Source organism: Meleagris gallopavo, chromosome 4, assembly GCF_905368555.1.
Source record: "Meleagris gallopavo chromosome 4, MGAL_WU_HG_1.1, whole genome shotgun sequence".
Taxonomy (NCBI): domain Eukaryota; kingdom Metazoa; phylum Chordata; class Aves; order Galliformes; family Phasianidae; genus Meleagris; species Meleagris gallopavo.
The window spans coordinates 45,301,453-45,329,096 of NC_139407.1; the positions used below are offsets into that span (position 1 = coordinate 45,301,453).

Here is a 27,644-nt window from a genome sequence, read left to right on the forward strand (position 1 = left end):
CCCCGCCCCTCACCCCCTCCCCCCGCGGAGGGTGACGGGCGCTTCCTCGCCCGGAGCCGCCGTCTCGCAGCCGCCGCTTCTCCGCGGCCCTGCTGCCGCCCGCTCCGGCCCCGGACCCCGGCCTCCCGCCGCCCCTCCTGCCCCCCCCACCCGCCGGGCCCGCCGCCTCGGCTCCTCGTTTCGACCTCCCCTTCCCGGGCCCGGCCATGGCGGACTTCGACGAGATCTACGAAGAGGAGGAGGACGAGGAACGGGCGCTGGAGGAGCAGCTCCTCAAGTATTCTCCCGACCCGGTGGTGGTGCGCGGCTCCGGCCATGTCACCGTGTAAGGGCCGCGCCGGGGCCTGCGCGCTGGGTGCCGGGGTGGGAGGTGAGGGGAGGCCGGGGCGGGCCGGGGGCAGGCGGGGGACGGGCGGCGGGCCGGGCTGCGGACGGCGGGCCGGGCTGGTAACGGCGGCCGGAGCCGCTGCCGCTGCCCCCGTGCCGGCTTGGGGCCAGCTGGGGTCGCCCGGGGCTCGCAGGTGAGCTGCGGGGAGGCGAGGAGGATGCGGGACTGTGAGTAAGAGAGGAATGCGAAGCGCGGGTCCGGAGCGGTGAGGTGTCAGGAAGTCAGGTGCGTGGGGCTGTGTGGGGGATCAGGGATGCGCCGCGGGGCCGTCTGCGTGCCTGCTGCCCGTCCGCGGCCACGTGGGGCCGCCCCGAGGGCTCTCGGGGGGCGGGAGGAACCCCTGGGACACGCGGGTGTCTCTGCGGTCGGGTTGGGTTGCAGTGGGTGCACGTGGTTTCACTTTGTCTGACACGGGAGTTGTTGCGAGTTTTGGATTGCAAATATCCCTGGCGCTAACGCTGTGAGTTGGTGTGGGGCTTCTCAATAATTAAACAGGTGAGGGGTGACTTTCCTCCAGTTGGTTCCATCGGGCTCACCCTGCTGAAGCATAGGGTTGTCTTCAGCTTCGGATACTGAAATAACAACCTAGAGACAAAGCACTGCACAGCAAACTGTATATAAATACTTATGTTTGTGTGTGTATATATATGCATTAAAAAAGTATATTCTAACTGTTCAGCAGGACTAGCCTTGCAGCAGAAGCATCAAAGTTGAAGGTATTATGTTCTCCTCTGACTCCCTGACCTCTGCTGATATCCATATACTGCCCTGTCCAGAAATCTGGATTTAACTTTGGAATAGTTTGGTGGTGCTTTGATTTATCACCGCTATAATTGATTGATATTATGAAATGCTGACAACGAGATAGTGCAGATTGCCAGCTGGCTATAAACAGGAAACAAAATGTGATAGACAGAGAGGTTTAGAAGCTTGGGAGGGTGTGGAGTGGGCAGGAGGCTGTGAAGCCCTCTGAAGGGAAACATATCTAAAATATTCAGTGTATGACTTTGTATTTCAATCTGTTGTGATCAAGAAGTTTTGTCATACAGTGGCTGTTTGCCATCTGTGAAAATAAGCTGGTAGCCTTGATCTTTTTCTGGTGAGCAGATCAAGAACATGGATGGTTGTCTTACTGACGGATGGAAATGTATCAGGAACTGAAATTGAGGCAAACACCGGTTCTTCTCCAGTACACAAAGACAAGTTGTGTGAGATCCGTTAATAAAACCATGAGGAAGCTTGCATACCGTGTCTGTGACTGGTATGGACTTTGTGGCTAAAGGATAGCTGCCTCATTAATTGTTTATTAATGATCACTAGCTCATTATAGCTGTAATGCCTTCCTCAAAATATTAGTTCTGTAGCTTCTGGGTGAGTAGTGATATGTGTACTGGATGCACAAACAGTTCCCTGAATAGTGTTTGCCATTTCACTTTTCTGCAGCCTATGACATTTTTCCTAGTGATGAGAAGCTTAGTACTTACTAGTACTTAGATCACTGTCAGGACACTCGCTTGTTGAATTTAAGAAATAGGTCAAAGTGTACAAGTCTAATTAGTTTGTTTTGCGTGGTATAAAAGCATGTATGTGCTTTGAAGGCCTGGCAAAAAAAATAAATCAGTGGTTAAAGCAAATACTGGATTGATCTGTCTCTGAATGTTGTTTAAAGAGGTGCTGACTGCTTGGGCTGGTGTGTATTTAAATAGATGCTCTCTTTTCATTGTCTTCTGTCATATCCTCTGATCTTCTATAGGAGTCATAATGTTTTGTTTGAAATATGTCATTTCCATGACTACAGATTAATGTCAGAAAGGCATTTACTATTACTTGATTTCATCCAACAGACAGTGGAAATGTGTGAGAGTCCTTTCTAAGCTAAGTAGTTAAAAGAGAGTCAAAAGAACTCGGGTTAATATTATCCAGGTAAAACGTATGAAGGCCTTGCCTTCAATTTTGGGACTTTTGTTTGATGCTAGGAGTAATCCTCTTTAAACTCACTATTTGGAGCATGCTGCACACAATTCTATATATTATTTTAAGAAGCGTTGTTTTTTAAATATTTGGGTAAGCCATTTTCACACCAGCAAAATTTAGGTATCTTGGTACTCAGTAGTAGTATTTGAGGTGGCATTTGTTTTCTTGAGGAGATCTCTTCTAGTGGCAAGAACCTTGAGAGCTGAGAGAATACAGAATATTATTTACATTAATTAACTGAATTGAAAAATCCAGGGTATTTCACACTTTTTCTAGAATCTTGTTAGGGTGGATGGAGAGGCTCAGGATGAGTCTGAAATCGCTAAGAGTATTTGTGGTAGATGATATCTTACTGTATTTTCAGTGACTTTTTCTGGGCTTCCCTGTTCCTTGATCAGCTGAAACATACATGCCTTATCCCAGGCTGTATTAGCTAGTAAGGTTGGGTTTAGTTGTCTTTTGCAGCACCAGACTGATAGAGAGCTGTTGCGATGCACTTCTGAATGCCTTTCGGTGCTGTGCATCTTAGTGCTTCTTGTGTTGACGCAAGATAACTGTTTGGGGCATCGTGGCAGGGTAATAACTTCAAAAATATATTTTCATGGGAGTAATGGAAGAATCATGCATGGGAGAGTGTTAAGATGTGTGGAATCTGTGTGTCTTTTGTAAGAGTTGTGAATATGTGGAAGCCCAGAAAGGACTTGGTGGAACTGGTGGATAGCAAGTTGGACGTGTGCCAGCAGTGTGCCCTCACAGCCCAGAAAGCCAACCTTATCCTGAGCCGCATCAAAAGGAGTGCGGCCAGCAGGTAGAAGGTGGTGATCCTGCCCCTCTGCTCTGTGCTCGTGAGACCTCTCTTGGAGTACTGTGTCCAGACGTGGATTCCTCAGTACAGGAGAGACATGGACCTGGAGTGCATCCAGAGAAGGGCCACAAAATCGATCTGAGGGATGGAACACCTTCCCTGTGAGGACAGGCTGAGAGAGTTGGAGCTGTTCAGCCTGGAGAACAGAGGGCTCTGGAGTGACCTGATAGTGGCCTTTCATTATCTAAGGGGGGGTCTATGAGAAAGAAGGGGACAGACTCTCTAGCAGGGTCTGTTGTGATAGGACAAGGCAAAATGGTTTCAAATTAAAAGGGGGGGGAACATGTAGATTGGATATAAGGAAGAAGTTTTCTACAATAAGGGTAGTGAAGTAGTGGAAGAGGTTGCCCAGAGATGTGGATGCCCCGTCCTTAGAGACATTCAAGGTCAGGCTGGATGGGGCTCTGAGCAATCTGATCTAGCTGTGTAGGTGTCCTTGTTCATTGCAGGGGAGTTGGGCTTCATGACCTTTAAGGGTCCCTTCCAACTATGATTCTGTGATAGATGAGAAGAATGGAAAAAATGGTTTAATGTCTCGATAAGAGATGACAAAGAGGAGGAAGATAATGCCTATCAGTTTTATGTGTTAGGAAGATCAGAGCTGCAGCCTGAGAAAAGGTTGCATGTTGGCTGAGTCCTATACTGTAATTGTTTTCCTTTGAAGATTGCACCTCTCACCATTTCTTTCTCCCCAGTGTAAACAAGGGAGGAACTCAGCTATGCCTTTCAAGCAGAGACATGTTCAAGAAACACTTTTTCAGGTTCCAGGAAGGTTAAAGGAAGTGCTCATGCACAAGGTGAGCGTGGATAGGTTGAAAACATGGAGGTCATGGTATGAAATAAGAAAGGGCATAGAGCAAACAGAGGAATGTATGCTTTACTGAGAATGGGGCATTGTACAAAAGACATTTAGTGCTAAATGAGGACAGCTGTCTGAGGAAATGCAGCTCTGGAATTTTATTTCAAGTGATTTTAAGACATTTTTTGCTGTTTTTTTCAGAGCTCCTGTATCATTACAGTGAAACTGTAGCAGTGTTATGAGTAGTTCCTAATCTTTTAATTTCCAAATTATAGCATGCAGTCAACAGCGATAACACTGGGATCATATCATTTACTTACCAAAGCATTTGAAGTATGGAGTCATCATTTTTACCACCTACATGTGGCAACTGTGAAATAGAAAGCTCAGAATGCTATTGGTAGCTGGTTAGCTTTGATGTTTCAGTTTAGCTATCCCAACATGTATTAAACCTTGCCACAAATCTTAAATACTGAAGCTTAGTCTCATTTGCTTGTAGCTTTATCAAAGTGCATCTGTATTGGTCAGAAGTTTCCATGCTAGAAAGCTGCATTTGAAGTAATTTACAGTCACACTGAGGCAACATGACTGTTTCCAAATGGGAGAGTGGGGAAAAATATTTTGTCTACTTTAAGTACTGATGTTTTATTCTTAAAGACTCTGATAATTCTGGAGCTTTTGAGTTGGGTTGTCTTTGTCAGGCATAATGCTGTAATGTTTGAAGCTGTGAGTATTTAAATACTTCTGGATCGAGCCTTGTTTCTGTTCTGCTGATTTCCCAACTGAACTTCAGCGTGAGACTGCAATTATGTTGTTTTGTGATTTCACTGGGAACAGGGGGACTTGGGCTTTTGCTTTTCCTGCTTGTGCCTCGGGGTGAAGACTTTCCTTAGCATTGCAGGTAGACGAACAGCTGAAATTCTTTCATCTCTTGGTGCAAGGCTCAGCCTGGCTTCCATTTGGGGAACAAGAGTTGCTTTGAATGGAATTATCCTTACAGCTGGCCACTCCTCTATTGTTTGAGTTCATATTTAATCTTTTCTGGGTGTTGAAGTATCAGGTACATGAAGATTGCTTTGTGATTCATTCTTTGAAGATGAGTCGTTTTAGAGAGAACGTCTCTGTTGAGCGGATTAACTTATTATATATTAGAATGGTGTTACCAGGCTTGGCTGCATATGAAATATGTGTGGATACGTGAGATTTTTTTCTTGGTTTCATCTTCAGCCTACTGGCAATTTTAAATAGCTTAACTGATAGGGTGTGGTGCTTCTGACATAATCTTTGCCTGAGTACTTGGTTTGACTCAAGATTTTGGAGAAATGTAGAAAGTCTTCCTGACTTAGAGTATTCCACAGAATTTTCAGTTGTGGAGTTGTATTTCCAGTAAGAATTTGTGTGTGTGTGTTCTGTGTTGAAGTGGTAAACTTGTCTTACGTTTCTCTAGTTAAGTTTCAATTTAATTCCTCAGTTTCGAGGGATTTGTAGGAATTGCAGAGCTGCCATTCTACTTAAAATATTCCACTGTGTTAGATGACTTAGGTGTAAGTAAGGTACTGTATTCTGGCAAGTGGCAGGAGTATGACTTATTTAACTTCTGAAGAACATATGTAGGGGTTACCTATGGCATCAAATCAATATCTATCCTAGCATGCTTTTGCAAACTGTGGCAATGGACATTGCTGCTTAGAGGCTGCGTGAAACCCTAGTTGTTCCTGGCGTCTGTTTGTCCTATAGTCTCTGGCATCCGCAGCTGTGTAGGGGTAATGTATACTTTAACATCTTTTTCCTTTAGTGCTTGTTTGACTGGGAACTTGTCTAATCTGTTTTAAAATCTGTTGGCACAATCTACCTCTATAATCTCAAGTGAAAATAAACCCAGAAGTTTACTACTTGCAGTTTAAAGAAGCTCTTGTCTTATCTGTTTAAAACCAGACTCGTGCCAGCTTCAGCCCTCTGTTGTGGGATTTGATGATTAACAGTTGATCATTCACCTTAACCACTCTCTTCCTGAATCTTTGTACTTTGGTCCCATAACCCCCACTTAGCCTGCTGTTTTCCAAGTTAATGTCAGCCTCACGGTCTTATAAGGCACCTGTTTTACTCCCTTTAGTTATATCAGTCTTCCTTCTCTCTCTCTGCTTTCTCTCAACTCCACGTTCTCCATGAAATGTGAATGCCAGAAGAACAACCAGTACTGAACATGTGGGCATACAAGGGTTTTATGGAGAGTCAAAATGATGCCCTATGTTGTGGTCTTAATTGTCTAGCTAATGGTTCCTAATCTTTCCTTGCTACTTTTCATGGCTGCTGCTATTGAGCTCATGTTTTAGGAGAATCATACCTTGAGAGATGTAGTTACAGAACTAAGTTGAGCCTCCTATAAGCATAGTTCACATTAGCTTTCCCAAGATTCAGGACCTCTTATTTAAGTTCACGTGCCACTTTTCGTCCACTTGGTTTTGTGAGGTGTGTCTACAGTGTGATTCCATTGGTGCAGCACTTAGCTGCCCGTTGTCCATTTCCGTACTTGGGCACAGTTGTCCACTGGCAAGCAGAGCGCTCAGTTTAGTAAGAAAATGATTGTCTGAGGAATACCCAGCTGCTCAGTGAATGTATTCTCAAAAAATTTCTTTAGAATAGTCAACTGTCAGGGCTCAAGTTAGCTCAAGCACAACTGAGCTGTGTAATTGGTCTTGTTGTCAACACTGAAGTCTTGAGTAGTTTAATTTCAGATTTGGTTTGTAGTTTTGGTGGTAAGTTTGCATTGGTTTGTATTCAGGAAGTTGTTAATTGCAAATTAAATTTTGATCTGAGTGTTGTTTTCCAAATTAGTAGCTTGTCATACAGTTTTGTTATCACCTTTTTCAGGTTGTATAGTCCCTAAGCTACAACCCAGACTGGATGCCAGAAAGCATTCAAGTTTTCTTTGAGATGTTTCCATTCATGAACCCTGTTAGCCAACTATAAGATAGAAAACAAACAGGCTTTTCTGTCTTTTATTTTTTAAGACAAGGTGAAACTCATAATCTTGAGATCTTCCATGACCCAGGACAGCCAGTAATTCTAGTCCATATCAGACTTTTTCATAGCTTTCATTCTCAATTGATATGGATGTTTATTTCAAGCTAGCATTTAAACTGTGTTTAGTAAGTTTGAGAACATACCTCTCATTTTTCCTATTTGATACTGTTGCTTATAAAGATTTTGCTGAATTTAAGGAAGAGTCAACAGAACTTTAAAAGAGGCTGGAGGCAGGATGAATTCCAGACTGCTTATGACTGTATGTTTCTGCCTGTTAGGATAGCATTAGTAATTATCTTTAGGAAACAATTTTTTCCATAAATTGATGCTGTTCTTTGGGTTCATATCAGGTGCTCATAGCTTGTGTCATAGGTTGGGGTTATTTATGATTCTGGTATGAGTATCATTTTGTTTTTTCAGGTTTGGACTAAGCAACAAATTTGAAGCAGAATTTCCTTCATCTTTAACTGGAAAGGTGAGTATCTGTGAATAAAAAAAAAAATTAGTATTCGATTTAAGACTCTTACTATTAAAAAAGCAAAAGCTTAAGTTGTGGTCCTCTCAAAGAGTAATAAATCACACTGTTGTGGTAATAGGTAGTTTGCTTTTTCTTGTAGGTTGCACCCGAAGAATTTAAAGCCAGCATCAGTAGAGTTAACAGTTGTCTTAAGAAGAACCTTCCAGTTAATGTACGATGGCTACTTTGTGGATGCCTTTGCTGCTGCTGCACTTTAGGTTGTAGTATGTGGCCAGTTATCTGCCTCAGTAAAAGAGTAAGTTGAACTATTCTTATTTTTGGTAGTCAGAATTGTATTGACTTTGTTCTTTTTTTTTCTTCTTATTTCTCATATCCTCTTGTTTTCCTTGTCAACTTTAATAAAACATACTATTGCTTATGTAGACAAGTTTGATTTCATACATTTTAGTCCCTGTTGTCTGTCATACCACTTAAAATAGACACCAGTCAGAATGCTGAGCTTACAACTCAGTGACTTGTAGTTTAACACAGTGTCTCTGCTAGAGCCATGTACTGTACAGCACTTAGTGTTATAGTTGTAACCCTGAACACTTTTAATAGCTTCTCTGTGATACTGTTTGGGATTATCAGAATTGGACATTGTTTGTTGTGAAGACTATGTGGGGAATTTCTAATTATACTGTGACCTAAGTAGCCATATGCTTGCATTTACAAATGAATTTTTTAAAGATTGCTTTATCTTCCTTCCTGTAGATGAATAATATTTCTTCTTGCATCAACAGCTAGAAATTAGTGTTTTGTCTGTGTCTCAAAGTGTATTGTGCACAACAGAAGCTTCTTGCACGTGTCTGATTTTTTCCCCTCCCTTATTCCTTTGCAAGTAATTTTACAACTCTCCCCATCTCTTCTGTTTTCACATGTGTGAAAACTTTGGCTAATCTGGTTTCACTTCTTTGCAAGAAGTCTCTGTGCATCACCATCCTCTCCTTATATTGGTGCTGTAATGCTTTCCAGTTTATGATGACACTTGTGTGTATTCCATCTTGTGTAATACCTGTTAATGCTGCAAATCACTGTACTGTACATTGAGCACTATCGTGCTTTTCTTTACTGCAGACCTCATTTTACAGTCAGTAAATCAGTGCTCTGAGGTTGACAGTGATTGTATGCTTTTGCAGCGTGAGCTCATCTTTTCAATATTATCAAGCATTTTCAGATGGAGGCTTCTGCACAAATGCACACCTGCTCAAGCATGTGGTGCTGCTAAAACCAGAAGTTATGCAAACTGCTTTTGTAGTTTTAGTATTGGTAGTACCATTATATACTGTAAAAGCTATGTCTGAACTCCTGAAACCCCCAGGTACTGAAAGCAAACAAACAAGAAGAATAGAGCATAATAAAACCAGTGCGTATTTTTGTCTAATTTTTTGTGTAAATCTTAATGAGTATTCTCTTGGAGGGATTACTTTAAACTAGTTTTAACTGTATGCAGAATAACCTGCTGGTAATATTGGAGTCCATGGAAAGATACAGTTATTGTCAGTTTGAATTATTTCAAGCCCTTGGTGTTTTGTACCTTTAAGTTGTTATGAACTAGTGAGTTTCCTGTAGGATGACTGTATATCCATATCCTGAAAGTCTGCTGCGGGAAATCAGCTGATTACTTCAACAGATAGATTGGTGACTTAACCAGCTTGCAGAGATAACTAGTTTCTATTCGAAGTCTAACTCTGTTTGTTAAAAACACAAGGGAAACTCGCATCTCTACTATTCATGCTTAACTTTCAAAGGAGGAAGCTTCTGGTGTTCTTAAATTTGATTCCTCTTCTCATGTAATGTGCTGCTGTAGCAGAATGTAACCGGGTGGTACAAAGTAATGTTGCTTTTGGGAGGAGGAGGCTGATGTCTCTGAATGCAGTACTGAAAGTCACTAGTAATCAACTTCTTAATGCATTGTTTAACAGAGTCAGAAAAAAAGGTGAGGGCTCATAGTATCTAGGGCCAGGAAACAGAGTTGCAGTATGAGGAAAGAGGTTCTGTGGAGGAACTTAGTGAAGCAACAGAGGAGTGCTTCAGTTGAGGTTAGCTTGGGATGGGCATTCTGGTAAGCTCTCTTCCAGAAGGATAAATCTGGAAAAAAGGCATGGATACACTGTTCAGAAGATATTAATGAAGGAATTCCACAGCTTTTCCCGCACTGAAGATGGGTGATTAATGCTGGACTTAAAAGCTTAGAACCTGGTGAAATTAAAGGTAGGTCTCAGCTGCCTGAACACTGAGTTGTGCCACTGTGAGTGGCATAGTGGCACTGGACATGGTGCCTACAGCCTTTTTGATAGCACTGAATACATGCGTTCAGGCTGTTTGATTATTGCTGTGAAATGAAAATCCTTTAAGTCAGATGTTGTGGCAACATCATTTGTCTGTATCAGCAATACAGCATATAGATGTCTGTTTAGGGGGTTATTGTCTATCAGGTGAAGAACTGAAAACTCAGTTGGGTGAGTTGATGACTATAATATAGAGGAGAATTAATTAACTGACTAATACAGGAGTGCTTTCCCAAATAGAAACTCTCAATCCTGAAGCTGGCTGAGAAAGACTTGATGAAATGAAAACAGCACTTTCATCAGAGTTTTGAATTAGTCACAGTAATTCTCTTTTTTTTTTTTTTTTAACTTATTGCTTGAAGTAGCTTTTTGAATTCTAATATGTGAATGCTATCACAAACGTAAATTATTTTGAAGCTACACACTTTGAATGATTGTTAGTATAATGGGAATATATGTTTATTTTTGTGCATTTGTGTGAAAATTAAGTTAAGTATTTGTCTTGTTAAATCAGCAAGTCCTTCAAACTAGGAATTTTTTAAATCATAGGCATTTGCAAGCCTGATTGTTAATTTTATCACTTTAATGTATTTCCATTACAATGAAAGCTTTTCCTTCACTGTGTTTTTCTTGTCATTACTTTGTTCAGTGTAGTTTCTGGAAGTCTTTGTATAGTATTCTTTCCTTTCTTCTTTTGCAGTGAGGTATTAGAGAAAGAGCCTGGTACTCTTCACCAGTAGAATAAATGTTTAATTTGATTCAATATCTTATTGCCTCTTTCCTTTAATGTGGTCTTGATTGGATTTAGATGAATAAAAGCTGCAAGAAAATTGCAGGAAGTACAGTCCCTTATTTGCAGATCTAGATTGTCAGTGATCTTCAGCAGTTATTCACAGATTGTACCATCCTTCCTGGGACAAGTTCCAGGTTGTACAGATGGACAATAAGTCTTTGAGTTTTTTTCTTTAAATAAAAAGAATGACATAATGAGTTATAATTCAAAAATTTGTACAGGCTGAGGTGCCCATTTGAAGCCACTTTTTCAAATTAATTGACAGTCATTTCAGTACTAAGTGCTGTTGTTCTCAATGTGTAAATGGGGTAAATGGTTTCAACAGAAACTGTAACAGTGAAAGCTATGATAAAATTGCCATACCTCTAGATTTCTTAATAGTTAGTGTTCTGCATGTAAATTGCATGTTTCAGGAAGTTCATAGGCAGTCTCTTAAAATGAATAGAATGAGATATTTAAGAGCAATCTGTACTAATACTTTCAAGAGCTGCTTGTTTGTTTTTGAGTTCAAACAAAGCTGATGAATGCGCTGAAACCCTGTTATTAATTGTCACTTGCATAGCAATTTACATCTTCAGAGTGCTGTATAAACATAAGCTAATTACAACTTCCAAACTGCTGATTAAATTAAACATGCAGTAGAGATGCAGGATTAAATTTATGGGTGATAGTGATAAAGCACGTTAGTTCTGTTTATTGCTGCTATTAATACATTTCATTTATTTTCAAAATTGAAGGAAAAAAAAAGATTTTCTTCTCTGCATACCTGCCAGGAATTTGACACTAGAGGTGCTCTGATATGGCAATACTTTCCCAAACTGTTTCAAGGGACAATCCTATAAAACAAAAGGTGCTGCTTTTTTTTTATATTTAGACTCTCTTTTCTTATAAGCTTACATTGTAATTAATTTAATTTGGAAGAGTCTGGAAAGTTGTAACATCTTTGTTTATTGTAACCAGAAAACATGCAAAATTTATATTTTGCTGGTCTAGCCAGCTTAGTGAAACTTTTTTAAAGAAGAATTTGTATGCACCAAATATACAGTTTTTTCAAATCATCTCCTTTTTGGTATTGATTCTGAAGGATGAGACAGCTCTCCTACAAAGAGAAGACTGCAGGAGTTCGTAAGTCTTCTACTGTACCAAATGCATGCAGAAAGTGACAAGTTACTGTTCATTTTGTTCCCTATTAACTGATTTTTGAATTTGGAACAATGATGATAATGATGGAAAATCTTATTTTTAATGTAGCAACACTTATTTTTCTTCCCAGCTAATTGATTATGTACAGGATCAGCACACCTAGGATTCTGTGATCTTCTGGCTCAGTCCTAGAGAGGCAGGGTGCTAGAGACTGTTCCTTTTAGAAAGATCTTCAGTGTGCATGCTCGTGAAATGCTGGATTTTGCAGGGCCTTCTGAAGTTGTTTTGCTGCTTTGTGCTGCCTTTCATGCAGCTTCTCTTCCGTTCTTCATCCCTGCCCTTAGATAATCCTAACAGCACAAATCAAAGGCTTCCTATTAATAAATGAAACCTGGGAGTGTTCCTAGGAATTGGAGCTTTATAACTTGTAGTCGCAGGAAGGTCTGTGGCAGGTTTTGGTCCTGTGTTGTGTAACAACTTCTAGGCATTATCAGGGTGCTCCGGACACTATGGGTGGTTCGGAGGTTATGAAAACTTACTAATGGAGATGTCAGCTCTTCCCTGCCAGCTGGCTTCAACTGAATGGGAAAGTTTCTGGGCACAGCTTCATTTCCTAATACAGCTGTAACCTGAGATCATTGAGTTTCTCCACCTACACTGGCCCTGAACTATATTCTGTAGCATGTTACTAGATACTTTGGAAATAAATGATCGAGATCCAAACTGACGTTTATAATCTTGAAAGGAGAGATGGAGGTAGAATTTTAGTAATCTGCACTCAGTTTATAACTTCTCACAGTGGACAACACCAAATTAGTTATTTGGTAGATTCTGTTCTGTTCTCATCCCTGCTGTGGTCAGTTCTACCTTTCATGTTCTGTGTGGCCCTTTCTGTGAGGGTGTCCTTCAGCAGGAGGTGAATGCCTTTATCGTGCCCAGAATTAAATCTATTTGGAGGGAAGGAGATTTGTGAGTTTAATGACAGATTCAGAGCTGGAATTTCATCTTGGAATGAAAGAATTGAAAGTCCTTTTTTACCAATTCAAGTTTGGAGTAACAATATTAGTTATCATCTTGATGCTTCAGAGATTGAATCAGTATATATCTGACCAGGAAAGGTGTTTATCCACTTCACAGTTAGGCCTTCTCAGAGGAATACTGCTAGTTTTCCCAAGGTCAAGATTTTTCACTACAAGACTTCTCCATAGCAGGAAGTTTCCACCAGAAATGCTACATTTGTTTCCAGATATTCAATATGTGTGTAGTATGGGTTTCATTCACTTTCTTGCTGCAATGGCTTCTGATATGAGCACACACTTAAGCTTGTAAGAAGCATCCTAGCTGCTAACAGGAAAGATTGTGCAAAATGCACTAATGTAATCTAAGACAGCTTTTCAAACACTATCAAGATACTTATAGTTCAGTTATGTATGTTTTGATTACAATATTGATATTTTCATGCCACTAATATAGAACTTAAAACTGGTTAGACTTCTTTCACAGTCCACACATTACAAACTCTACAGATGGCATGTTAGTACTAGAAGCAACATGCTGTGTGACAGCATATCAAGACCTCCATCTAAGCTCCACCTACAGTGTTTTTACATTTCTCACACAAATATGATTAATCGGTGCTTGATGTTGCCTGAGTGTCAATTGTATACCCACACTTTTAATGTGTGTTTTTTTTTTTTCCAAACTCTTTGTGAAAGAATTAAATCTCTGACAGCATTTTATGTGAGAGAGGTAGTTTAGGGATATTCTGGCTTGTTGAAAGTGAGCGTACAACTGTGTGACTTGGTTAACTTGTAGTTTAGGTCACTATTAGGGGGTGATAGGGTGATAACTAAATTACTTGGGTGTGAATTTTGTAGACCAGTATTTCTTTGTCTTGAAAATTAACAGGGATTCATTCCTACTTCCATCATTTTTTTTCCTTTAAATGAAAGGAGATGATGGAGATCAGATTCTGATAAGATTCTCAGCTTATTTTTCTTGAGATGTATTTGAAATTTGGGCTGTACGACCATTACAAAAAGCTTCTTGAATCAGTCTCCTTGTATTGTGAAATTTGAGCATAAAGTATGTTTATTTTTCAAAGCAATATTCGAGATTATTAATACTTGATTGTGCTAATGTTTTATATTTGAAAGTCTCCATGTGCAGTTTATGGGGCTAGCATAAGACTACGTTTGCATAAATGTTGGAAGTTTCCAGATTCAGATCAAATGCACATAAGGGGAGATTCTTTTGCTGTTTCTAGACAGCTATGAATAAAAATGGTAATGATGAATGGTGTTGTAACTGTCTGTTGTTTCTCCACTTAAAGCATAGGGAGTTACTCAAACGAGCACAACTTTGGGTATCACATAAGACCTTTTGTTTAATGTTACGTTAGTCATTCATTGGGTTACAGCACGAGGTGAAGGTGCTTTGGCTCATTTGCTAATACTACTTGATGCAGTGTGTATGTTCCAGGTTACACACTGCAAGGAGCCTTAGGTCTGTACAGCCTCGTGGTCCAGGTCATAGCACCTGCAACTGCAACCTAACTTCTCTAGACACTGTGAAGACATAGGAGAAAGCTCTTGTGGTTGATAGTACAAGTGGCACTTTATTTGTAGTAACTACTGCCTTTTTTCTGTGTGAAGAGTTCATAGTTAGTCTTTCTGATATTTTTCATGCTTAGAGCAAAGCTATATCTAATTGAGAGTAACACGAATTGGTAAACGTGCATTTTGATTTGGGCTTTTTTGGTAGTCTGACTATCCAAAGAATACAGTCTTACATTAACATCTTTAAAATCTTTAAAGTCATTTAATAAAAATTCTTTTGTTGAAGGTTGCATCTAGACTGAAGAGATCTCTGTCACAAAAATGTGTAGACAACGTTAAACACGACGTGCTATTTTACAGAGCGTGTTACAAAGTACTCTTTCATTGGTATTACTAAAAACTATATTTAAATTGCAGTTTCAGCTTTGCTCAAAAATTAATGCGTTTTCTAAGAAAAAAATATAGAAGCTGGATAGTGTTAGATCTTTCTAATAAGCAAGTCTCTCTTCCACTTAATTTGTGCTTTTGTTGTGGCTAACAAATAATTTGCTGTATGGGTTTTTCTGTATACCATTGACAGAATATATAAGCTTGTCATCCTGGTGTGCTGGAAATGCTACACTCAAATCAAGTGCTCCTTTCTGGTTTTGTATATCCTCACCTGCTCCTCACTGTAAATCATTGAGATGTCAAGAGCAGTGATTAATTAAGCTGCACGTGCAAGTGCTTTTTTTCACCTGTCAAGTAGGAAGAAAACTTACTATAGTGAATTGTGTGATGCTGCTTAATTCATTTCTTTTTATTCCAAGCTCTGAGATTTGCAGAAATAATTTACAGTTTAATTTTCATTAACGTTTTAGTATATATAATGTGGTGTGATTTGGGAGCTGTGAATATCCCAAGTTATACTACAGAGGGTTTGGATGTACATCCTCGGGAACTCGAATGATCATGGTTACAGGGCTGCGTGTGTTTTTATCTAATGCTGGTCAAGTGACTTTAAACTGGGTTCCTACTTAAGACAACCAATTAATACTACATAACTACCTATCAGTTTCTTATTTATGTGTATGCATTGTAATATATTTGTAATTTTATTGGAATTTGAAAAGCTTAGATGTTTTTCACACTCTTTTGGGCAAACAATGAAATTAAATTGTGTAGTGATCTTAATCTATTATTAAGAGGTCCCGGCAAGGAAGATTACAAGGTAGATTCAGGTTTTGAATCGGTTTTGCCATTGGTTTAGCAGCGGGTGGGCAGGCAGATGCCTGCTCAGAGTAGAACCTATTGCCATTTTTCACCATTGATAGAGTAGCCTTTCAGAGTCAATGAGCTCTGTCAATGTGAGCTTGTCAAGGCTACAACTTCATAGACCTGAGAGGCGGTTTGAGAGGTCAGCCCTTTTCAGGTTTGCTGTGATGCAAATGAACTTTAATGCTTAAACAACTATTGGAATTTTTATGTCTGCTCCTTGTTCTTTTTTCTTCACAAAGTCATTGACGAGACATTCAGTGCTTTTTAAATTGGAAGTTGCATTGTGCTAAAGACCTAGTACAGATTTACGGAGGGCTGAAAGCAGTTAGATCATGTTCTTTTCATGGTGCGATTAGAATCAAATCGATTTCCCTACAGCCTTCAGCATTCAGATGGCAATTTTAACAAAGCTTGGGGGCTAGACAAGGGACAAAACGACTGAACTGAATGTTAATTACACTCTGCAGCCTTATTTTCTTTTGATTTGGAGCTGACTGGCAACTAAATTAACAAAAGTGTGACCATAACTGCTGCCCTATTTTCATTTAAAAGGAGAGCAGACTCTAAAAGGCTATCTTTACAAAGAAACAAGTGAGGTCTACTGATTATTGTTAAAGGGCACTGTCTTTAAAAACATAATAATAACAATAACCCCCAAAACGCTCAGTTCCAAACTGAAGTGATAAATTAGACGCTGGCACCTCCACCTTTGGATAATTCCTTGACGTACGCATTTTAAAATACAGAATAATAAAAATTCAGTTTAATGAGTATTTATGGATGGCAGTGATCTAATTTTTAATCACGTGACCTCAGTCCATGCTTAGACGTGCTTCCCTGTAGCCACCACAATGTTATGCCGGAGAGTGACTGCAGGTTTAAAAGCAGAAGATGTTAGAATTTGATGGGAAATGAATAATTTGTTGTCTAATTTTTATTTTGTTTGGACATTCTTTTTTGCCAGGGCTGCATTTAGCTTGATTTGTTAAGGTTCATTTACAGTACTTGTATTTTGTAGCAATAGCAGCAAGATGCTTTCTCATCCCTTCCCCTCACCCCTCTGTGCCTCGTAAGGAAGCTGCAGCTGCACTAAGTTGTATTTGATCCTTGTCATTGCTCCGTCCTTCTGCACCTGCAGCTCTGTTGGTCTCATCTTAACACCTGGCACCATGAATTATCCTCTATTTATTCATAGTCAGTAGCAAATCCCATTTAGAGCTAAGCAGTATATATTCTGGCAGTCAAATGACCATAAATGTCAGAATGTATTTCTCAAATGTAAATACAACAGAATAATTATATTCAAAATGCCGTGAAACTTTACAGTGCAGAAAGTCCTTTAATGCTTGTGTGTGTGGTTTGAAAAAGCTGTAAAGAAACAGATTTCAGAATTCTCTATCTGAAGTGTCAACTGTGGAAAAGACAGGCATTCAAACTTAGCTTTAGAATCCTAAATACTGGGTTTGCTCTTTATACAAATCATAGGTTTTCTAACATTTGCTTCTGTGAGTTACTGGAACTTTTTGCATTTTGGATTTGCTCCCTAAAATCTGAGCATAAATGTAACAGCTCCTTTTTTGTTTGCTCAAATAGACTACTGCGTGTTTGTACTCAACCTATGACATTGTAAAATACTGTTTGCAACTTTTGTCTGCTGAAATACTGACCTTCTGAGAAGTGAAGTTTAGAAAACTGGTACTACTGAGCTATGCTCCTGCGTTTATACTTAGGTCACGTTAAAGTTTCTGTAATAGGTTTTGAAGCTGTAACTGCTGTATATATGTGAGCAGATTTTGTTCCAAACTGGTTATATCTTTCTACACTGTTTTGACGATAGTTATTTGCTTGTCATAAAAAGCAATTTTCTCCACTGGTTACTTTTGAAAACCAGGGAAGTTTTGGTAGTGCTGCAGACCACCCTGTACTCAGTCACTGTCCTGTACCTCTCTCCTTTTCACACAAAAGCAGCTGCAAAACAAAGTTTTTCTAAAACCACTCAAGAGTAAAATTCTTTCTCATTTGTCTTCCAGACACGAAGATCGATTGAGAAGTTATTAGAATGGGAAAACAATAGGTTATACCACAAGGTGAGTGCCGCAGGGAGCAGCTTCGTACTGTTGGAGTTTGAATTGCACAGTATGGAAACAGATGCTTTTGTTGAACGAAAAATATGAAAGGTGGACAAATGGGCCAGTCTGTGTGCTGCAATAAAATACAGCTCATTTTTCTTCTTTTTCTTTCCTCCTTGTCTAGCTGTGCTTGCATTGGAGACTAAGCAAAAGGAAATGTGAAACGAATAACATGATGGAATATGTAAGTTAAAGGGCTGTTTTGTGAGTTTCTCTATTAAATGATCATTTATTTTGCTTCTGATCTTATTCTTTTCGTGATTATTAATCAGTAAAGGTGTCAGGAGCTTAATCGCCTGAGTGCAAGGATTTTCTACGGTTCACAGATGCATGGTTTCATGTGCAGGACTGATTTATAAAGTTATGAATGACTTGAAAACAAGGCTTCACTGTGTTCTAAAAAATAATAAATTAATTGCCAAGATAAAATAGCTCGAACATGTGCTGATGGAGTGTGAAATTTTAGATGCTGTATAAAGAATAATCACAACTTTGGTTACGCAGCAAGTCAGATATGGCTGTTTTGTATGATGCTAATCAAGTCTAAAAGTATGGGAGAAGACCTTTCAATTAAGCTGTTGGAGCTTAAGAAACCTTTAGTAGCCTTTTTGGGTTTTAACTGCCCCTTATCTCAAATGTCTTGAAAGTATTTTTATCTCAAATTGACATCACTAAATATTTTTAAGTTTAGCATTTAAAATCAAAATTCCAGGCTTTGGCTGAGACGACCACATAAGCCTTTCTAAGAAATGGACAGTGGTAACTTATATGTATAATATATCATGTCCTGTGTGGGATTTCAGTTTGTTTAGCTGGCAGCATTCTTACTTGTTCTTGATGCTGTTTATGCTTCCATTTTGAAAATCTCTTGGAGATGCATGGAGGGTACTAGTGAGGGTGAAATGAAGCTGCTAAAATGTAAGATTTATTTGAATTTGCAGAATTTCATTTAACCCTCTGGGAAGTAGGTGACGGGAGGAGTTAACTTTTTTAAAAAAACAAAGAATAATTTTTGAGAAATATTTACTGTATTAGTTCTAACTTATCTGTGATCTTTCATTGTATGAAACTTTGTCTGTTTTTTAAAACAACAAAGCTATCAGGCATGTAAAATTGATTTAAAGCCTGATTAAATAGTAGGAAATTATATTAACCTTTTCCCTTTAGCCTTTTCTATTTCCCTGTTTCTACACTAGATCTGATTTCTAGCCTGAAACATAAGATTTTCAAGTTCCTTTTTCTTTTGCAGAATCGCTCTACTCACTGAATAAGTAGGGACTTTGTGTCGCCTTTTTCACAAAACTTGTTAATTTAGATAAGTTTGCATAAAGCAAACTTCACAAAGTAAATTTGAGTTTCTCCTTAATTAAGAATTATATTTCACTAATATATTTTTCTAAAGAAAAACTTTGTTCCGTCCAATGTTCCGCAGATTCAATTTAAAAAGAACAACAAAAAACAGCACATACACAGTTTTTAAATACTGTGGCTCAGCAGCATTTTAAGATGACCATTTCTTACGTTAAATACAGTTTAAAATGATTGGAACTATTTGCATTAATATGTAAGAATGGATGTAGGGTTTTGCAGGGTGATGGCCTAAGATTTTATTTTCAGTTTGTGAAATGAAACATCGAGTTTGCAATCTATGGATATGTTTAATCAGATTTTAAAAACTTCCTTATAGTATTTCCTCAGTTTTGGTTAACTAATTTGCTAGTCCCTTAAAAAACCTACCCGAAACGTTGTAGTTCTGATTTGATTTTAAATATTTTTTCAAAACAAGTGCTTTAAATTAGGTTCCTGTATACAAAACATGCAGCCTTGTTTGCTTCACATTCTACACCCACTGTTGGAGATGCTAAATTGTGTAAGGTGGTCATACTTCCTTGGCATAAACACAGACTTCCAGCTTTTCTTCTTGCTCTTTTTAAACCTTGCCTGAATATCAGAAGCCCTGGGAGCTCTCCAGCACCCAGTGGTCATCTCGTGTCAGCCATCAGTGGGTTTTGAGCTGCTTGCATTGCATTCTGCTCTCAGGATATCAAACCACTTCTGAGTGTTTCTAAAATTATTTATATACCATTCAATTTTCTCGAAAGCGTTGGCCTCATGAGTCATATCAGAGATACTTTTTCTTTTCTTGTGTTTGGTGCGTAATCAGATGGGAGCATTTATTTATACTCTACGCAGCCAAATTCTATTATTCTTTTTGATAAAAAATGTTTAGAAATTTTTTTAACTATAGAAGACCAAGCTCCCCTTACAAGTAAATGAAATCTAACTACTTGCAGGTTTGTTTGATATGCAAATTTTTCTGTAGTTGATACAAATTTCTATGTGAGTTTTGAAGTGTGGACTTGTTTTTAGAATCCTATACTGAGTGGAAACAATTTCCAAGAGAATTGCATATGAAATTGAAAGTGGATGTTGCATACATTTTTGGTTCTTCCAGTTTAAGATGTATTTAATATTACCAGACAAACTTTTTTGTTTCCTCTTGGTTCTTTACTAGCTATGGTTTTCTTCCTCCAAAATAATCTGTTTAACATGATTTCTATACCTGTTGAAAATACTATTACCTGATGGACTTTAGAATAAAACAAAACCAACAACAACAAAAAAAAGTGCATTATCATTGTGATAAGTAGTAGGGTTGCTACTGACATTTAATATTGTTTTTTTTTCTTTTTGTGCAGGTCATCCTTATAGAATTTTTACCAAAGACACCGATTTTTCGACCAGATTAGCATTTGATTTATTTTTAAGAGACTTATTCAAGTATGTTGTCTTTCCAATGGTGCCTTGCTTGGTGCTCTCCTGGTGGTGACATAGCATTGGTTCTACAGACTCTTGTGGTGTTTCCATCCTTTTTTTTTGTTTGTTTTTTGCATGTTCTAAGTGCATTTGGTCAAACTCTGCGAAGTCATTTCATGCAAATGTTAACTACTACTTAAGTTATTACTTTTACTACTTCTGTTTGTTAATGTATCTTGATTTTCAGAGTCTTTTATGTGTGCGCGCGTGTGTACGTATATTACTATAAATACACAGCTGAAAATGTTCTACAAGTGAGCAGGTATTTTTTTTACCCCCAAATGACAAAACTGTTTGTTTGTACATTGTGTAAGTCCTCTTGATTATTAGTTTATGTGCTGAAATACCATCGAAGATCTACCTAAACTTTTGTCAGTAACTAGTCAGTTGTAAATATTTTTATTTCTTTTTGGATATTGGCTAGCTTCTTCCAACAAAAGAGGGTAATAAAGTTCCTTTTGAAATTGTACCTTTTGGAACCCAGATGCCATTGCATTAATAGGAATCTCTGTGCTTTTCATGAAGAAGTCCTGTCAGCTGGTTCTGAAAAAGTTCTAAACTTAGAAGAAAAAAAGCAAAATAGAATTACTTTACTCATATTAGAAAATTGTTGAACAAATTGCATGCATCTGATTAGTAGAATTCAAGAGTTCAACAATATATTAGTATATAAACCAATATTTTATATTGGTCTATAATGTAGCAGTTTTAATTCAGGCTAATGCCATGTATCATTTTATTTGTATTGTTTACCAGATACAGTATACAGGGGTGCAGAAGGAATCTTTTCACTAAATTTTTTTCTCCAGGCAGACATTTGGGGGTCATTTTGTTTTGTTTTTGTTTTTATTTTTTAAGCCACATAAACAGAAGAAAGTTATTGGGCTAATCTTCAGTAGTACATTTTTGGATACAAATGCAGGTGCCATGTATCAGATGTTATCAAAATAAGGTATGCTGGTCAGCAGTGTAAATTTAATTATGTTATATAATTATGTACTGCACCCTTGCTTCTGCTCATTGTCTGCTTTTGGTTTACAAATCTTACTTTCTGCACAGTATAAAGATTTTTTTTTAAAACTGGATATATGATGTATGCTTGGGTCAGGCCAGTTGTATTTTATTTCTTCTGCTTGTATCTGAGTTGTACATATCTTCACACATGGCTTTTCTAAATTGCTACCTATATTTTAAGGTTTGCTTTATGTATCTAAAATTACTGTACATGAACATTAATGTAAGCTATGAATATCTTCCTTGTACAGTTGTGGTAGCAAGCAATAATGTGAATATATGAAAAACAGATATACTCTGCTTAATATTTGTATGAATGAGAAGTTGATACCACTACAAGAGTAATTTTCTCTTTTTAATCTTTTAAATACAAGTTTTATTTCAAGGTAATATATTACAGGTACCTTGACGCTGTGAACTATTTTTCTATGTCTTCAAAATATTTATTCTCTGTAAAATATTCTCAGTGAGTATTATGTTCCTAAATGTTTGATAGTGGGAGCGCTCTAGGAAGTTTTAAGTTTTCTTAAGTTCATATCCCTGTATCAGCTCCCTAAAACCATCCATTGCTCAGCTTTTGTGTGTGAATTCGTGCTGTTTACTTTGAAAATAGCTCAGCTATGCTTTTCATACAGCCTACAAGCGTTTCTTTGATTTGACTCAAGGTGACTTTTTAATCAACAGGTATCACTTTTGTGCTGTCTAGGTCTTCTGGGACCCACAGTGGTTTCTCTCCAAAGAAACTAGTTAGAATATCCATTTCTATTTTCATTTAAAATCAGTTGCAGCCTCTTCTTTAATACAAATCTGGTCTGCAGCACTCTTCACACCCAGAAGTATTGTTATAATCTTGGACCAATTTCAGCCTGTGAAGGAGGACAAAAGCTTAAAGTTGATGGCAGCTGAGGTTCTGGAGGTTGGGAGTTGCAGGGATGACGTTGAAAATGAACTGAAATAATAACTAGTAATAACTAATAGTGGTGACCAGAAATGCATATTGAATTCTCGAAGACTCAGTTTTCAATAAAATGAATATTGAATATGCCATGCCTAGATTTTATTACCAGTGTTCACAGTTGACAGTGCAGGCAGATTTGTTGCGTGGATGCAGGTTTTTACTGGTAGTTCTTTAGTTCAGAGGTGTAAGTTGGCAATGGCTTGTAATACACTCATAGCAGTAGTGAGCTGAGTGTCAGCCAATGACCTTAGTTTGCTCCCCAACCTTCCTTACTATATTCTGTGACACTGTGACTACTTTGTCAAACCTTCTGATTTTTAAAGCTGCTTTGAGATTGATATGTGCTGAAATAAGTGCAGTGAATGCAGTCTGACTTTAAGATTTGCTGAGAACATCTTCTTAGTAAAAATACCACCTAAGTAGTAATGCTTTCTAAGAACTCATCTATTTTAGGTGCATCTGCTGTTAGGCATTTCTGTATTTTTCCCTATCACTTACTCTCTGAGAATTCTATTTGTAGAGGGTCCAAAGTAGGGCTTTGAGCAAATAAAAGCCTAAACCCCATAGTAAGGTGGTAGACTAGTTGCCTTTTAAAACATTTCTTATTATTATCTCTGACTGAACATACTACCCAGAAAACTTGAAAAAGTGTGTTTATATATCAGTGAGTTTAGCTCAAAAGCATTACTCCCTGTTGAGGTAGTACACTTGTCTAGTAAGAATGTTACCAAGCATTTTAGCACAATCCCTTTCCATTCAGTAATTACAGTAACAAAAATTGAATGGAAGAAAAACTTCAGTAAATCTCCTACTTAAAGCCTGCAGCAGTCAACAGGATTTTTCTTTGTTTTTTTCCTAAAGTATTTAGATTTTGTTATTTTATATGCCAGTAAGAATACATATATTACCTTGTTTTTGTCCAGTTGACCAGGGTTGAAATTGTTTGAGCAGATCAGAAGCTGTAGTAGGACTTTTAAGACATAGGCTGTTCTTTGCTAAAATAATGATTACATTAGAGTAACCTATTCAGCTTCTAGTAACTCAGCAGTTCCTACAGATCTTGTCTATTCCCAATTTCCTTGAATAGTGAAATTTAGATAGCCACTTGATATTAATCGTTTAACAAACGATTGTTGCTAATTATGTCTGTTTCACCTTTAGCCTGAATAACTACTGGTAGAGGCATCATTGGCTCTCTGTCAAAGCTAATTATTGTTTGTAGGTATAGTGGCCTTCAGCTAGTCATTTAAGAGTTATTCTGTAACGTAATATTAAAAAATATATTTTTATTCTTTTAGTGATAGCTAGAAATAAATTTTGAGGTAGAAGGGCTTTCTTTCTGACCATATATAAGAATTCTGTAGAGTTTATCTCTTGATAAATAATTATAATGTGAAGTTTAAACTGGGATTAGCAAATTTCACCAGAAATTAAAATGTTTGGGAATAAGTTGTGTTGTGTAATAGTTTTAATACACTGTGTATGCAAATCCAAAAACAGCTGTAGTAAATCAAAAAAATTTCCTTTGATACACAAAACCAGGTGAAGTATATTATAAGAACTTATTTACAGTACTTAGACGTAAGCTAAATCAGGAAATTCATTTTTAAATGATACTTTTATTTTGTAACTGTCAAGACCATGTGCTGAAAAAAATACATATTTTTGAGTTATGTGCTTGCTTAAAAGTTAGTTTTCATTTTTCTAACAGTCATTATCTAGCCCTGAAGGTTATAGGGGAGAGCTTGAAAATGCAATCTGTAACTGCTTGGAAGGCAGAAGTCAAAGGGAAAGAACTTGTCTTCATTCCCTCCTCCCAGCCCCCATCCTGGAGTCTTAATTTTAAATCAGTCCCCTTGTTTTGGGAGCCCTAGCTTATAGTTTTTGAGCAGCTGGCAATAATGCAAGTTGTCCACCAAAAAACCACCATTTGAATTCTGAATAATTTAGAGATCACTTGAATTGAAGAGGCAAAAGACTTGTTAAGCAAAGAAAATCCCTGGTTCTTTTAAGTTCTTTAAGCACTGCTGTTGGGTAATTAAAAGAAGGATACTGATGACCATACATCTGGTCAAAATGTAGATGATTTTGTGTAAAGGAAATGCTTAATTGGAGAGGTCTCAGAGCCCCGAATCTCTGGATTCACAGTAGCGACTTATGAATGAAGGGTAAGAGGAGCTGACTAGTTTGTACCCATGACTAAAATAATTTATATTGCTCTTCAGCTACCTTGCTTACAAAAACAAAGCATTCTAAAAATGCAATCTGTATTTGTCACCACTAATTTGCTGTAATTTCCATGCTGCTTCTTCCTAAAGCCACGTTGCATTTCCGTTACAAGCAACTAAGTGTAATGGTGGTTATAATGCCTTTAATAGCCATATTGTAGGTAGAAATATTAACTACTCAGGGACTAATAGGAAATAGGAAAATGGAGTTTATGAGCTGAATGCCTATCTGCATGAAGGCTTACTTGCAAACGGCACCCCGGAAAATTTCTGATTGTATTATGCATGACCATTGTGAATGTTACCAATATATGGCAATGAGAGCTCTATTTACCCTGTATTATTAGGCTGCTGAATGTCAAAGTGTGTTGAATAAGGATAAATGAACTTTTTTTTTTTTTTTTTGCTGATTTGGACAGAGTGATTATTTCTAACGGTGCTACCTTCTTCGTTACTGTGTTTGTTCCTTGTATCAAGTTCTCTCTTCAGGCTGGATGAATCAGGAGGTGCTGGTAATGAGGAAACTCTGTAATTCCTAGGGAAGTAGAAGCATTTCAAGGGGAGAAGTACCCGAAAGCAAATGCTTTCACTGCAAGAAAACAAAAAACAACTACAGCAAAAAACATCCTGCATTTGTTCTTCATTACAGATTAGTTACAGATATCCATTCAGGTTGTATTGTTGGTAACAGCGTTTTGTAATTCATTAATTTTTTTTAAACTTATTTCACAGTGGTGTTTCAGTCAGCATGGGCTGAATTAGAAGTTATTTTTGCAAATTTTTAAAAAGGAGTCCTTGTATGAAACTGTTTCTTGACTTGTTCTGATGTGTGCATCTCCACCACGTGGCATTTGGAAAATACATCTCTTATTAGCTGAATGTTGTATTTATTTAAAATTCTTCTGCTTCAATTATGCTCATTAATATTTCATTAAGATTTATTATCTTGAATGAGATTAATAAATGCTTGACTCTTGAAAATACGACAGACCATTAGGAGAAATTTAATGAAACACAGACATTAGAAGAAGCAACACATGAAATATTGAACTCGAGGTTTAGGTTTAAAATTTTGTGTGTATTGGAAAACAGTTTTGAACCATATGAAATGATGTTAAATAATGAAAGTTAAGTAAAGGCTAACAGTCCGTTTCAATAATTATATGGAGTGTCTCCATTTCTATTGTAGTTTTGTTATAACAAGTGTGCTATTATGCAGATAGGGAGATTTAAGCGTACTTTGTAACTCAGCATCTTTCAATTTAAAGTATCCAGACCGAAAAGGAATCACTGGTGAGAGCTGCACAGATTACAGACCAGTCTTTCCCTAGGCTGGGGCCTGTATCGCACGGCTGATTGTTCCCAAAGAAAATTCTTTTCTTGCCCGGGCAGCTCCTGTCATGTGACAGTATATCTGAGTGCCAGGAGTGGCATCCAGTTAGGATAGCTTAAGTTCAGCTAACTAAGAGACCTTTGTAGTTTGTTTTTAGTTCCGTGGAGAAGAGAACTGTTAACAAATCCTCATTTTTGGAGGGCAGATCTTAAACGCTTTGCTGAAACACGCTTTTTCTCCTCGTTTACATCATTGATAGTTTCTTTGCCTCATGCTGGAAACTAGACTTAGTAATCAGCTGATGATTTTTTTTCTGTTACACTGCTTTAGGTTTGTGAATCCATTTTTTATGATCACGCTTAGAAATTGAACAAAACAGAAGTCAGATATCCAGATGCAATATAACTGATATTTTTACTGGCTCTGTTTAAACTGATTTAAGTCTACCAGTACGCACACCTCACTCATCAACTGTAACTATCTCTGCTCCTCTGTGCTTGCAATAGGCTTTCTAACTTGTTGGGATATTCAGTGTGTTAACTGCTTGGTAGTTGAGTGGTTTGGTTCAGTGAGGTAACGAGGAATGCAGGGCAGTTAGAGATTTGGAAAGTGTAACTTGAGTCTTTCTATAGGAGACTGAATACGGCAAAGAGAATACGCAACTAATTCCAAGCATAAAAAGAACAATAAACTAGAAAATGGTGCCTAAATGTTGAGTGCTAGCCCAATGTAATTCATTTTTTTTTTAAAAGGTCATGGACTTCGCTTAGGAAGAACTTCTTAAACATAAAAAGCAGTAGCAGAAAGTGAGTCACTTAAGGGGTGGTAGCTTTCAAGATGGCAAACTTTTAAATAAAATGAATATTTTGCATCTATGCTAGATCTATGAAGCAGAAAATGCATAAGCAATAATTTAACATAGAACTGGATATTAAGAAGCTGCTATTTATATGGACTCAATATAAAGCCCGCAGAGGATTCCCTTTAATGAAGAGTTTAGGAAGATAGGGTTGCTGTGATTTTTGCTATTGTAACATTCCTCTTCAAATATTTTAAGTCTGGATGAGAGTCTGAAAGCTCAGAGGCCAGCACTGTGTTCACAGGGCACAGGGCTTTGGGGAGAGAAGATGGGAAGAAAGGGATTTCTTTTTAAGGCTGCACAATTGTAAATACACGTATTTAAGAATATTTAACCACAACTGCTAAATTACTGAAGTTAATCTATTGTTGAATTATAGAGTATTATTTAATTACATCGGCATTGTTTTTCCTGACCTGACCCAGAATTGGAATGGACTCCAATATGATTTTTTTTTAAAGCATTTCTTAAGTTGTCTGTATTACAAACTAATAAAATGTTTGTTAACTTATCTGCTAAGCCTTATTGTTTTTTGCCTATGTAGTATTTTGGGGGGAGGGGAAGGAATAAGAAAAAAGAACAAAATACCTCAGAAATTTACACAGTGTTCTCTCCTCATTTCTAGTTAATGTTTGGTTGGATTGGGGAGGTGGAGGAAGAAGAAAGGAAAGCAGTAATTTAACTCTAGTCCAAGAGT

The 27,644-nt window shown here is 37.8% G+C and overlaps 1 protein-coding gene across 1 annotated transcript; it reads left to right on the plus strand.

Moving 5' to 3' along the window:
• Positions 1 to 27,458, plus strand: CHIC2 (cysteine rich hydrophobic domain 2). Its single transcript, XM_085223146.1, has 6 exons — positions 1 to 325; positions 7,471 to 7,525; positions 7,668 to 7,823; positions 17,640 to 17,696; positions 17,863 to 17,922; positions 20,438 to 27,458. Exons 1-6 carry the CDS (start codon positions 207 to 209, stop codon positions 20,486 to 20,488), a joined length of 498 nt encoding a protein of 165 aa, XP_085079272.1. The 5' UTR covers positions 1 to 206; the 3' UTR covers positions 20,489 to 27,458.
• The last annotated feature ends 186 nt before the right edge of the window (positions 27,459 to 27,644 follow it).

Excerpts from the sequence above, each read along its gene's own strand:
- CHIC2 (XM_085223146.1), top strand. The coding sequence starts at position 207 with ATGGCGGACTTCGACGAGATCTACGAAGAGGAGGAGGACGAGGAACGG. Across the intron at positions 7,526-7,667 it reads CTTCATCTTTAACTGGAAAG|GTTGCACCCGAAGAATTTAA; the intron begins GTGAGTATCTGT and ends TTTTTCTTGTAG. Across the intron at positions 17,923-20,437 it reads CGAATAACATGATGGAATAT|GTCATCCTTATAGAATTTTT; the intron begins GTAAGTTAAAGG and ends CTTTTTGTGCAG.